At 46.7% G+C, this 12374-nt stretch overlaps 1 protein-coding gene across 2 annotated transcripts in view; it reads left to right on the top strand.

The window, feature by feature from the left end:
• LOC143706149 (epidermal growth factor receptor-like) overlaps positions 1–10180 on the top strand; it is an 85545-nt gene extending 75365 nt beyond the window's left edge. For both annotated transcript variants that reach the window (XM_077197908.1, XM_077197829.1), the window contains exons 14-17: positions 4763–4853; positions 5073–5230; positions 5373–5414; positions 9548–10180. In XM_077197908.1, the coding sequence (XP_077054023.1) occupies positions 4763–4853; positions 5073–5230; positions 5373–5414; positions 9548–9560 (304 nt within the window). In that variant the 3' untranslated portion in view covers positions 9561–10180. The remainder of the gene's footprint in view (positions 1–4762; positions 4854–5072; positions 5231–5372; positions 5415–9547) is intronic.
• The last annotated feature ends 2194 nt before the right edge of the window (positions 10181–12374 follow it).

Raw genomic sequence — 12374 nt, 5'->3', positions numbered from 1 at the left:
CCGTTGTACGTGGCCCCCCACCCGGTGGCAGAGGTATCTGTGAAAACCACAGCATGCCTGGAAACCTGGACTAAGGGCACTCCGGCCCGTAGAAACACAGGATCCGACCACGGGGAGAAGGTTTGGCGGCAGTGCGGGGTCACTTTGACCCGGAACGTGCCGCTGTGCCACGCCCACCTCGGGACTCGATCATGAAGCCAGCGCTGAAGCGGTCTCATATGTAACAGGCCGAGCGGCGTTACTGCGGCTGCCATATGCCCCAGGAGCCTCTGAAATTGTTTCAGTGGAACCGCTGTCCTGCCTCGAAAAGACCTGAGGCAGGTGAGCACTGACTGGACGCGTTCCTCTGTGAGGTGCGCAGTCCAGGCGACCGAGTCCAGCTCCATACCGAGATAGGAGATCCTCTGCACAGGGCAAAGTTTGCTCTTGTCCCAGTTGACCTGAAGCCCCAACCGGCTGAGGTGCCGAAGCACCATGTCCCTGTGATCGCACAATACATCTCGCGAGTGAGCTAAAATGAGCCAGTCGTCGAGGTAGTTGAGGATGCGAACGCCTTGTTCACTCATGGGAACAATGGCCGCCTCCGCGACTTTCGTGAAGACGCGGGGTGACAGGGCCAGCCCGAAGGGAAGGACCTTGTACTGATACGCTCGACCGTCGAAAGCAAACCGAAGAAAAGGTCTGTGTCGAGGGAGAATCGAGACGTGAAAGTACGCATTCTTCAGGTCGATCGCTGCAAACCAATCCTGGGGACGGATGCATTCGAAAATGCGCTTCTGCGTAAGCATTTTGAACGGGAGTTTGTGCAGGGCCCGATTCAAAATACGCAGGTCCAGGATTGGCCGTAACCCACCGCCTTTCTTGGGTACAATGAAGTAAGGGCTGTAAACCCAGACCTCATCTCGGCAGGAGGGACCGGCTCGATCGCGTCCTTCGCCAGCAGGACAGCGATCTCTTTCCTCAAGACAGGGGCGTCCACCGACCGCACACGGGTGAAGTGGACGCCCCTGAACCTGGGAGGCCCGCGTGCAAACTAAATTGCATAGCCGAACCGGACGGTGCGGATGAGCCATCGGGACAGACCCGGAAGCGCTCTAGCCAGGCTTCCAGATAGCGTCGCAATGAACCCACCCGAACCACCGGCGTACCCGCGGCGGGGCAGCGAGGTGGAAGACAGGGACCCGGCTCTGTTGGCGTTGTAGCGACCGAGAGCGGGGGTCTGGGTGCGCCTGACACCAACCTGCTTCCACCGAGGGGCAGACGGCAGAGAAGGCTCGTGGGCGTTCTGCTGCGGACTGCCCGGTGGCGAGGGGAGGGGGAGAGACGAGGAACGAGGCCCTGACTCCTCGTATGCTGGTCTCTGCGCCTCCGGGCCCAGCTGCAGACCGGAGCGACGCAGCCGAGGCTGCGTCACTGCTATCTGCAAGCTGGGGAGAGGGGAACAGGAGTGGTGCAGCTCGGGGGCGGCACGCACTGCCATTCTGACCCTCTCGGACGGAGGAAACTGGTCTTATTATACTGCCAGTCTCGACCGTGAGGGGAACGAGGGACGAGGCCCGGGGGCATCGAGTCCTGGTTTCCCCTCACCCAGCGAGAGACGAGAGTGACAAGGCCGTAGCCCTCACTGCCATCTGAGCGCTGGGGCCCGTGAACGACTCAGAGGAAGTGGACTGCTCAAACTTTGGGTACCGCTGATACAGCGGCGGAACAGAAAAGAAAAATTCTCCACCCGGCCCTCCCCCGGGGGAAGGAGTGGTGATGACACGCACTCCCAGAGAGCAGATTGTCACACACTCTGGGTCGCTCATCTCAGGGTTGCTTCCCTGCGCTGGGGGAAACAAACTCTGAGCGGGCTGGTTTTGAGGCGCTTCTGGACCACCAGTGTGGACATCGTCTAACCGAGGGCCAGCGCTGTGACTAATCACGGTCAGTCACTAAGCACAGCTCAACCCCGAGTTACAACTACGCACGTGCAGTGGTAGTGAGAGAGGAAAAACTTCTGCAGATTTAGGCATGTTTGGCTTGCCATATTGGCACCAAAAATGCTTGCATGCTGCCAAAATTCTTCACACACATCCAGGCACTTTAGAACAGCCCAGGAAAGTGTGGCTGTTAAATCTGAATCTTCAGCATGAGAACACACCATTATAGTAGGAACTCAGCATCATTTCAGAGTATAACAGCCCTCTCTCCGATGTAGCGATCGACATCTGTCCTCCCTGGGGCCCCGAATGAAATGCTTGGTCCCTCATGAGAAGGATCAGATTCTCATCCGAAAGCCTCAACGGCACACGGCACGCTGAGCGGCTCAACCTTTACGGGAAAGGGGAGACGAACAACGTGCCGACGTGGTCATGCACTCCTGAGAGAACATGAACCACCCACGAACGCAGTCTCAACACACTGATTAGGCATGTGAAACCGTGATCGTGGCCGTCAACCAGGCATGCAAGATAGTGAACGTGGCCATCGCTTCGATGACACACGGCACGCTGGGCGCTCATGCCTTCAGGCAGGGCGAACAACGTGCCGACGTGGTCATGCTCTCATAAGAAAGCATAAACCACCCACGAACACAGTCTCAACATGTTTGCGATGCGCTAGAGGAGTGAGTGGTTCGTGCTCACTGAAACCCTCAGATCACCAATGTTATTCACCAAAGTAGCCCTCCTCTGGAGCACCAGAAGAGAAACTAGATCGGGAAATAAGCAAAGGGACTCACCTCATAGAGGCACGCGAGTCTTGATCTTGACCGCGCATCTTGAGCGCCGAATGACGCTCGCTGGGTTGCCGTGACAACCCGCGCTGTCAGCCGGCGCTCGACGGCACACGGTACGCTGAGCGGCTCAAGCCTTTACGAGAAAGGGGAGACGAACAACGTGCCGACGTGGTCATGCACTCATGAGAGAACATGAACCACCCACGAACGTAGTCTCACACACTGATTAGGCATGTGAAACAATGAACGTGGCCGTCAAATAAGGACAGGAAACGATCGCATCCAGAAACACACGAGTGAAACGTCATCCTGAAAAGGACGCGATCTTCACTCGTGTTGCTCTTTCAGGAAGAAAGTACTCTCTCTATCGTGCTGAAGCACACAGGGACCCAACGCGGCAACACAGCGGGGAAACTGCAAGCCCGCTGTGCGCACTCAACCGTTTACCAGCTGTGAAAACAGCTTTTGAATCAACAGCATATAGACGCAGCCGGCAGACAGGAAACCGCGCGGTCGCTGAAACGCCATCTCACCAACACAGAGAGATCCCCTCCCGAAACAGCAGACTCGTAGCCGTAAGAAAAATACAATCTTAAAGCTCACTCACTCAGAGAGGACACAATCGGTCGGCTCCGAAGCTAAAAGCATTGCGCAATGTTTACTTCCGCCTTTTATACCCGCGCTGGTAGGCGGGTCGCGGAATGCAAATCTTGCATGCCAATTTTCATTGGCTCGTTTTAATTCACTCGAAGGCAATTGGTCTCCCTAGCGTGATCCCAATTCGTCATGGAACTCCCCCGACGACACGTCGGAGTTCCCAGGACGAAAGGGAACTTGATTTTCACCACAGGGGGACTTTAATGCAAGCACCTAAAAATGAAAATTACCTCATCATCTGACATTCCAGATGCGTATTACTTTCCTTCTTCTACAGAACACAAAGAAAGATTTTAAGAGAAATATTTCCACTCTGTCCATACAATGCAAGTGAATAGTGACCGAAAATTTGAAGGTCCAAAAATAACATTAAGGCAGCATAAAAGCATTATAATTTGTGTGGACGGACAAAGAATATAATAATCTCTATAAAATTATCAACTCAAATCAGGATTGTTTAATTGATGGATGGATGGATGATCCATTGTGGCCAGGTTTCTTTTTTTTTGGTCTATTATTGAGAGGATATTATATTTATTGAGAGGAATGTAGAAATAGGACAGGAAATGTTGGGAGAGTAAGAGTGGGAATATCTGAAAAACTATTTAGTGTATTTGAACTTTTGGTGTTAAAGGGTAAGTTCGGCGTTTTACAAGTAAAGCCCTGTTTTAAGATCGTTTCTGATGAAATCGAATGGTTAAGATTAAAATTTGGACACATGCTGCTGTCCCGAGAATTTTAGGTTTTTGTGTTAGCATCTTGGAATGATTGTTCCAAGGCACCTATGAGACCATTGTATAGGTGGGGACCTATACAATGGTTTCATAGGTGCCTTGGAACAATCATTCATATAAACGCATTAAACTTTAGTTTACAAAGACGTGAAACTCACCTAGTGGTCTGGGGTGTGCACTGATATGCTCACGCAAAAATCGCTGCAAAAGATGCTTTCCAAAAGGTTTTATAGTAGTTTTTTGAAGAATGTCCGGTTGTGAGGCGTTGGAAAAATAGGTCCACAGTTTTACAACGAATGGTAAAACACCTGTTGGAAAGCATATTTTGCAGCGATTTTTGCGTAAGCATATCAGTACACACCCCAGACCACTCGGTGAGTTTCATATCTTTGTAAACTAAAGTTTAATGCGTTTATATGAATGATTGTTCCAATGCACCTATGAAACCATTGTATAGGTGGAGGGGTGCTAACACAAAAACCTAAAATTCTCGGGACAGCAGCATTTGTCCAAATTTTTATCTTAACCGTTCGATTTCATCAGAAACGATCTTAAAACAGGGCTTTACTTGTAAAACGCTGAACTTACCCTTTAAGTGTTTATTTGGTTATTTCAATGATTATTTAAACTGAACGCATTTTTGTCCATATAGTGAGCCTCGTGAATATGAGGTCAACAAAACGTGTGTGGATTGTGACCCTGAATGTCGGCTCATGAATGAAACTCTGACATGCACCGGCCCTGTAAGTATCAAACCAAACCTACAGCACCGCATGTTCTGCTAGATGCCAGTAAACAGTGTTTATTCTTATATTTGAAATAGCTGATGGCAGCACAACAAGTCTCTCAAACCAATGTTTTCTGTCCCAGTAGTGTGTCCTGGAGACACATCATTAAATTCACATCACTAGAAGACTGTGGAAAAGTTGCTTGTTTCCATATAATTTCCAACTTTTGTCCAGGGACCCGACAAATGTACATTCTGTGCTAACTACAAAGATGGGCCGCACTGTGTCCCACACTGCCCGCAAGGCGTACCTGGAGAGAAAGACATACTCATTTGGAAATATGCTGACGAGAAGCACGTGTGCCAGTCCTGTCATGAGAACTGCACCCAGGGGTGAGAGAGGCTTCATTTACGATGCTTTCATTTGAATGTAATGACATGAAACGATCATTTGTGTAATTCAACCAGGTTCATTAGGGACTGCAGCATACATGTACTAGTTGTGATTTTTTGGATTTTATGCTTTGCATTGCAGATGTACTGGTCCTGATCTGAAAGACTGCAAAGATTTCAAAAGGTGAGATGTAAACCCGTCCTATAATGCTTTTAGACGGTGGGCCGAGGGCCCGTATCTGCTTTATGGATGATCCCTGTAATAGAGTGGGTTTCTCACGTTGGGGTTCTCATGTGGTGAAAGGCTGTGATGTAATTGGTTCGTAGGTCACGTGACTCAGTGTAATCAGGAAACTCAGAAGTGAGATACGGAGCTGTGTGTGTGCGTGCTTATGCGGCTGTTCTCTGGCAGTTTTCAGTAAAGGTTATTGAGTTATTGCAACCACCGTTTCCAGTGCATTATTCGAACCCCAAGATATTACATTGGCGACGAGGATGGCGCTAATAGGACGAGTGGAAGAGTTCAAGGAGTCGCGGGAGGATTTCGCATCCTATCTGGAGAGATTTGAACTATGGCTAGTGGCAAACGAAATGTAAGCGGAAAAACAGGTCAGTGTATTTTTAGCGTGCATTGGACCAGAAACTTATGGACTGCTGAAGAACTTGGTAATACCAAAACAGCCCGCAGAAATGACTTATGAAGAGTTGACTGACACATTAAGATCACATTATCAGCCGAAGCCTTTGATCATAGCGGAGAGATTCCGTTTTCAAAAACGTGATCAAAAAGAAGGAGAGTCAATAACGGATTACATAGTGGCAATAAGACAATTGTCAAAGGATTGTGAATATGGAACTCACTTAGATGGCGCATTGAGAGATCGTCTTGTGAGTGGACTGTCCGCTGAATCGATTCAAAGAAAATTACAGGCGGAAAGAGAGCTGACGTTTGCCCGAGCATGTGAAATAGCGTTGACAATGGAGATGGCGTCAAAGAATTCTCTTGAAATCTTGGGAAAGTGCAGGCTGCAGCTGTAAATCAAGTCTCTAAATCAAATCTTGGAAGCAAAGGACGACGCCAGTTTAGACATGGAAATGAGAATCCAAAACTGAAAAATTATCAGGATGGGGACAGCGAACAGAAATGCTACCGTTGTGGGGGAGGGGGACACTCACCTCAGGAATGCCGATTCAAAAATGAGAAATGTCATGCGTGCTCCAAGACAGGGTATATTTCCAGAGCATTTAGGAATAGGAGACAAACTGCCAAAGCCCAGTACGTGGAAATGGAGGGTCATGGCATCCAGTGGGGATGAAGGCATTAAAGTTAATGTGAAAGTGTGTGATGAGGACATTAGTATGCAGTTGGATACTGGTGCAGCAGTGTCCCTTGCATCTGAAGTGTTGAACCAAAAAGGTTTCCGCATTTACCCATTGAAAAGTCCAACATCAGATTAAAAGCGTACTCAGGAGAAATAATTCCCCTTCTTGGCTATGTTCAGGCTCCAGTGCAGTACGGGGACCAGAAAGCTGCACTGCCTCTCATCATAGTTAAAGGAAACAGGCTGGCTCTGTTTGGCCGAAATTGGTTGGAGAAGCTGAAGCTGGATTGGAGGAATATTTTCACAGTTGAAAAAGGAAATAAACACGGCGACCCGGAATTACAAGCAGAGCTGCAGCGCCACTCTGTGGTGTTTTCTGAAAAGGTCAGTGCCATAGAGGGGTTCAGAGCAATAATAAGAATGCAGCCGAATGCGCAGCCAGTCTTTTGCAAAGCCCGGCCGGTGCCGTATTCATTGAAAGAGGCTGTGGGAAAAGAACTGGATAGGTTAGAAAAAGAGGGAATAGTTTCCAAAGTGGATCGTAGCAAATGGGGGGCACCTATCGTAGTTGTACCGAAGGCCGATAAATCCATCCGAATCTGTGGGGATTACAAGGTCACAATAAATAACCAGCTGGAATTAGAGACTTACCCCCTGCCCAACACTGAGGATTTATTTGCGACTCTAGCAGGAGGGAAGTGGTTCTCAAAGTTAGATCGTTCTCATGCTTACCAGCAGTTGAGATTGGACAAAGACTCTGTGAGTATTAATGGTTAAATACTCTTCAGAGGACTGTACCGCTACCATCGTCTCAGCTATGGGGTTGCCAGCGCACCATAAATTTTTCAATCAGTGATGGACCAGATTCTACAAGGGCAAGAAGGAGTGACTTGTTTCCTGGATGACATCTTGATCACAGCCGACACAAAACCCCTGCATTTAAAAAGACTGGATGCAGTGTTGAGCTCTCTTGCACGCTATGGTTTGAGAGCAAAGTTGGCTAGGTGCAGATTTCTACAGTCAAGTGTAGAGTATTTGGGGCATCGGATAGATCAGGAAGGCCTGCACCTCACTCAGCACAAAGTGGAGGCTATTGTAAATGCCCCAAAGCCCACAAATGTCTCTGAGTTGCGTGCGTATTTGGGGCTGTTGAACTATTATGGCCGTTTTCTGAGAAACTTGTCTAGTGTGCTACAGCCATTGCAGACTCTGCTAAAAAAAGGGGAAAAATTGAGCTGGACACCTGCATATGAGGAAGCCTTCAAGAAGGCTAAAGAGATGTTACTGAGCAGCACGGTTCTGGTACATTATGATACAGAGAAGCCATTGAGATTGGCATATGACGCATCCCCGTACGTGGTGGGGGCAGTCATTTCGCATGTGATGGACAATGGTGATGAGAGACCAGTTGCGTTCGCCTCACGCACTCTTACTGAGGCCGAGCAAAAGTATGCGCAGATAGAAAAAGAGGCGCTGCCGATCATTTACGGAATGAGGAAATTTCACAAGTATCTATATGGACGCAAATTTACTCTCATCACTGATCACAAACCCTTGCTGGCTATTTTGGGGCCAAAGTCAGCAGTGCCGATATTGGCAGCTTTGCGCATGCAGCGCTGGGCGTTCATTCTCATGGCTTACAGTAATGAGCTAGAATACAAGAAGTCGTCAGACCACCTTAATGCTGATGCTATGTCCAGACTTCCCGTGACCGAGTTGGACAACACAGCACAGGAATCCAACATTTTCTACTTCTCACATGTGGAAGATTTGCCAGTAACAGCTCAAGACATAAAAGTAGGCACCAGCAGAGATCCGTTGTTGAGCAAGGTTTGGAGCTTTACCATGAATGGATGGCCTAACTACCTGAGTGATGAAAGCCTGAAACCGTACTTTGTCAGGAGGCATGAGCTGTCAGCCGATCAAGGTTGTGTTTTGTGGTCTCAGAGTCATTGTTCCTCACATGCACCGGCCGCAGATTCTCAAAGACCTGCACCATGAACACCCGGGCATATGTAAGATGAAGGCCCTAGCTCGCAGCTATGTATGGTGGCCAGGGTTGGATGGCGAGATTGAGAACATGGTCCAAAACTGTACTGTGTGTCAAGCCGTGCAAAGGGACCTGCGGTTGCACCGCTCCATCCCTGGGAGTGGCCTGTCAGAGTGTGGCAGAGAATCCATCTGGACTTCGCGGAGAAGGATAGACAGTACTACCTAGTGATAGTGGATAGTCATTCTAAATGGCTGGAGGTTTTCCACACGACCTCCACAACGTCAAGCCGAACCATAGAGGTGTTGCGCAACCTATTTGCTGCATATGGTCTTCCAGAAGAGGTTGTGTCGGATAACGGACCCCAGCTCGCCTCCACAGAATTCAAGCAGTTCCTTGACAAAAATGGAGTAAAACAAACTCTGGTACCACCATATCATCCAGCATCGAATGGAGCAGCTGAGAGGTCGGTGCAAATACTGAAGCGGGCTCTTGTGAAGCAGGTCCTTGACGCAAGTGGACAGCCCAGCATCTCGCTGCAGCACAGGCTGTCAAACTTTCTGCTCATGTACAGGGCTACGCCGCACTCAGTCACAGGTCGCTCTCCAGCTGCGCTGTTTTTAAAGAGAGAGCTGCGCACCCGGTTCAGTCTTTTGAGACCAAATCTGTCACGCACTGTAGAGAATCATAAGTTTTAAGTAGGATAGTTTCAGCTGGCTAACTAGCAGTAGCTAGCATGTCAGGTCGTTAGGTCACGTTAGGTCACAGCTCTGAACCAAAACTACGACATTACTAGTAGATTAATGCATCCTTCATTTTAATTCTAAATGTTCACTCCCTCGGTTTTTTCCACAGTTTTTTTTGAATAGCAAATTCAACTTTGAGAGTCAAAGCACTTTGCGGTGTTTTAAAAGCCTCTCCTTAATGACTGTTCTGCAGAAGTGTTTGTATCCATTTTCATATATTTTTGTTTCTGTTCTCTCATTTTTTTTTTTTTGTGGTCAGGTACCGGGTATAATCTCGATAGCAGGTAAAGTGATACCGTGCTTCACTAGCCACCAAGTCCCTGTCTTGGATATGAAGAAGGAGAGACTCATCCCTATTATGCTCTTATAAGGCTACTGCTAACTAATACATTGCACGTTTATATCTAATTTATATTACTGTAAAACATACTACTTTCTTAAATGTATACTACAGTACCGAATGTCTTATACTGCGCCACCTATCTATACAATATAATACTGCACTGTATGTCTTTAACTGCACCTCCTGTCTATAAAATATTACCAACCTTCATTTGCAGTTTCTTCAAATACTGCCTCTCTCTTCTCCTTTGTGCTCGTTCTATCTTCGTGATATTTGTGAAATGGCTGTAGCATTCCCTGTGGGAGCCAATGTTAGCTGGTTTGACTAACTGGTTTGTAGGTTCCTGGCTTTGAAACTTGTATGCCTGTACTGCCTCTTCTGCTATAAGACTTTCTCTGCATTCAAGGTCTTTCCACAGAAACACCGATTTAATAAATTTCTCCCAACTTATGTCTGTGAAGGGAATGGTGGGTCCATTTCCCTCACATATATGCATGCAGCACTTATTGTTTTTGCCACTTCTTCCACAGTAAAAATGTGTGGGATAAAGAGTATTGTCTGGCTCGTTTTTATCATAGACATAATAAATACATAGACGCTCAATTGCCCGCTGGAGCTATGTCAACGGTGCCGCCATATTGCGGAGGGCAGCTTTCCCATAACTTTCATACCGGGAATTGAGAATGTTTTTCGTGTGCTGCTTGGGGCTGTACAAATCGCCAGACAATTGAAAACAGGTCTCGAGGAATTACCTTTCACAAGCAAGACTGAACATTTGTTTCTGGTTGTATTTGGCCATTATATAATTAGAAATGTCAAAATACTACTGTTATTGTGTCACGAAATATAGTTTTAATAGTTTTTTAGTCGACAATGTAGTTGTCCAAAGCTCAAATCTATGGTTTATTCATAAAGATAGAGCCCATTTAAAATTTTGATCTGACGTTTTCGGAGTGAGAGATCCAGGCGATCACCGGGCGCTCAGCGCTCATGTACCCCACCTGGAACAGCCTTACCTCGGCTAGTGCTTCTGACGTTTGCCGCTGGCTCTGATGTCTAGTGGTTAAACATGATATATAATTCGTCTTGTGTATATCTAACGAGTGATCTTTGGTCTCATTAACCTATAATTTGTTCCTTGGCAAATCATTTTGTCTGAGGGCAAATTCAAGTTTCATAACTTTATATTTAGGCTATTTTAGCGTTGTATCCTGCTGTAGATGTCTATGTTTTTTTATGATGTTGTGTTTCCAAGCAATACCATGGATCAAATGTGTGAAATCAGAACGGTATATTTATTAAAGATTACAACGAAATGACAGGACATCATATGACAAAAGATGGTTACATAAAATAAAAACAGTGAGAATGCATAACGATACCTCTACATTCACATTTTGTGTCAAACTGAATATGTAGCATAAGTGGGCAAAATGAGTTAACAAGTTCAATATCTTTCCTGGGCTAAAATCACTTCTCGAAAAGATGTGCACAGAGTCAGACAGCAACTTCATATCAGCGCGCCAGCCAGGGCTCGAGACTAACGCCGTCCTATCGTCCTGGGGACGATAGAAAATGTGTTTAGGACGAACAGAAATATTCTCCAGGACGCCTACAGGACGAAAGACATTTTTGTATGTGTGTTCTTTTATTATTATCCTATTAGGCTAACTTACTTAGAAAATGCCAAAATTAACCGACCAAACGCTGAATAACAGTTACAACGGAGCGCGTCTTCTCATGCTGTTACTATAGTTACTATCACTGGCCGCTACTCACCCGTAGACGTGTTCAGCGGTACCGGGTGCATATGGGTGCATCTATCAAATGAATTAATGACATCGCAAATATGTTGCGCTGGTTAAACAACGGTAACGTAAAACAGATTGCTTTGCTTTTCATATTTGCTAAATAATAGCTACCGTCTGTGTCTGTCTCAATGGGGCTGTTTACACCTGGCCACTTCATGCGTTTTCTCAGATCGGATAGCTATCTGATTTATCAAAACTATTCCATTTACATCTGGACACACAAATGTGTTTTTCACAAAACGGAAATAAATCCGATCTTCAATTCCCGCGCTATATGCAGATTTAATATAGTTCACGTCACCGAAAGCAACAGATATGAGCTACATTTTATTGATCATCAGCTAAAATCAAAATCAAATATCGCAATAAGAGAGTGGCAACAGCACTGGTGAGATCATTCCGTTTCTTTACTTTTAATGAAGATGATTATGTCTGCACGCTGGCTTGATGAATAGATCGCTCATCTGCGATGATGCTGAAGTATGCCGTCATATCTGGCTATAACATGACATATAACCTATCACACGTTTATTTTTTAAGCATGGTTGAGAGGAGTTAAATCTACTTGTGCTTTCAAAAACCAGATGCATTTACACTTGTCCAGTTTCGTCTGGAATGAGTCTCAGACCTCCTCCTGAAGTGGTTTGAGTGATCGGATTTAAATCCGTCTCGAATGCGTTTCGGAGTGCATTTACACCTGGTCTTTTCACGATCGGAGAGCTATCCGATCACAGAAAACGTATGAAGTGGCCAGGTGTAAACAGCCCCATAGAGCTTGCTTTGAAAAGCTTGCGCGCCAACGTCATTCATGTCATTGGATCACTTGTGGTGACGATGCAGTGTGGGCAGGCTTAAGAGTCCACACGTGGGGTAGAAGCCGCTGATTGGCTGAGAAGCTTTCACTCAAAGCTTTCCTCAGGCTGCGTATTGGA

This window comes from Siphateles boraxobius, unplaced genomic scaffold (assembly GCF_051911475.1).
Source record: "Siphateles boraxobius isolate OS27281-9 unplaced genomic scaffold, OSU_SipBor_1 1, whole genome shotgun sequence".
In the NCBI taxonomy this organism is placed as follows: domain Eukaryota; kingdom Metazoa; phylum Chordata; class Actinopteri; order Cypriniformes; family Leuciscidae; genus Siphateles; species Siphateles boraxobius.
The sequence above is the reverse complement of the archived record's forward strand: the minus strand, read 5'-3'. Positions and strand labels throughout refer to the sequence as shown.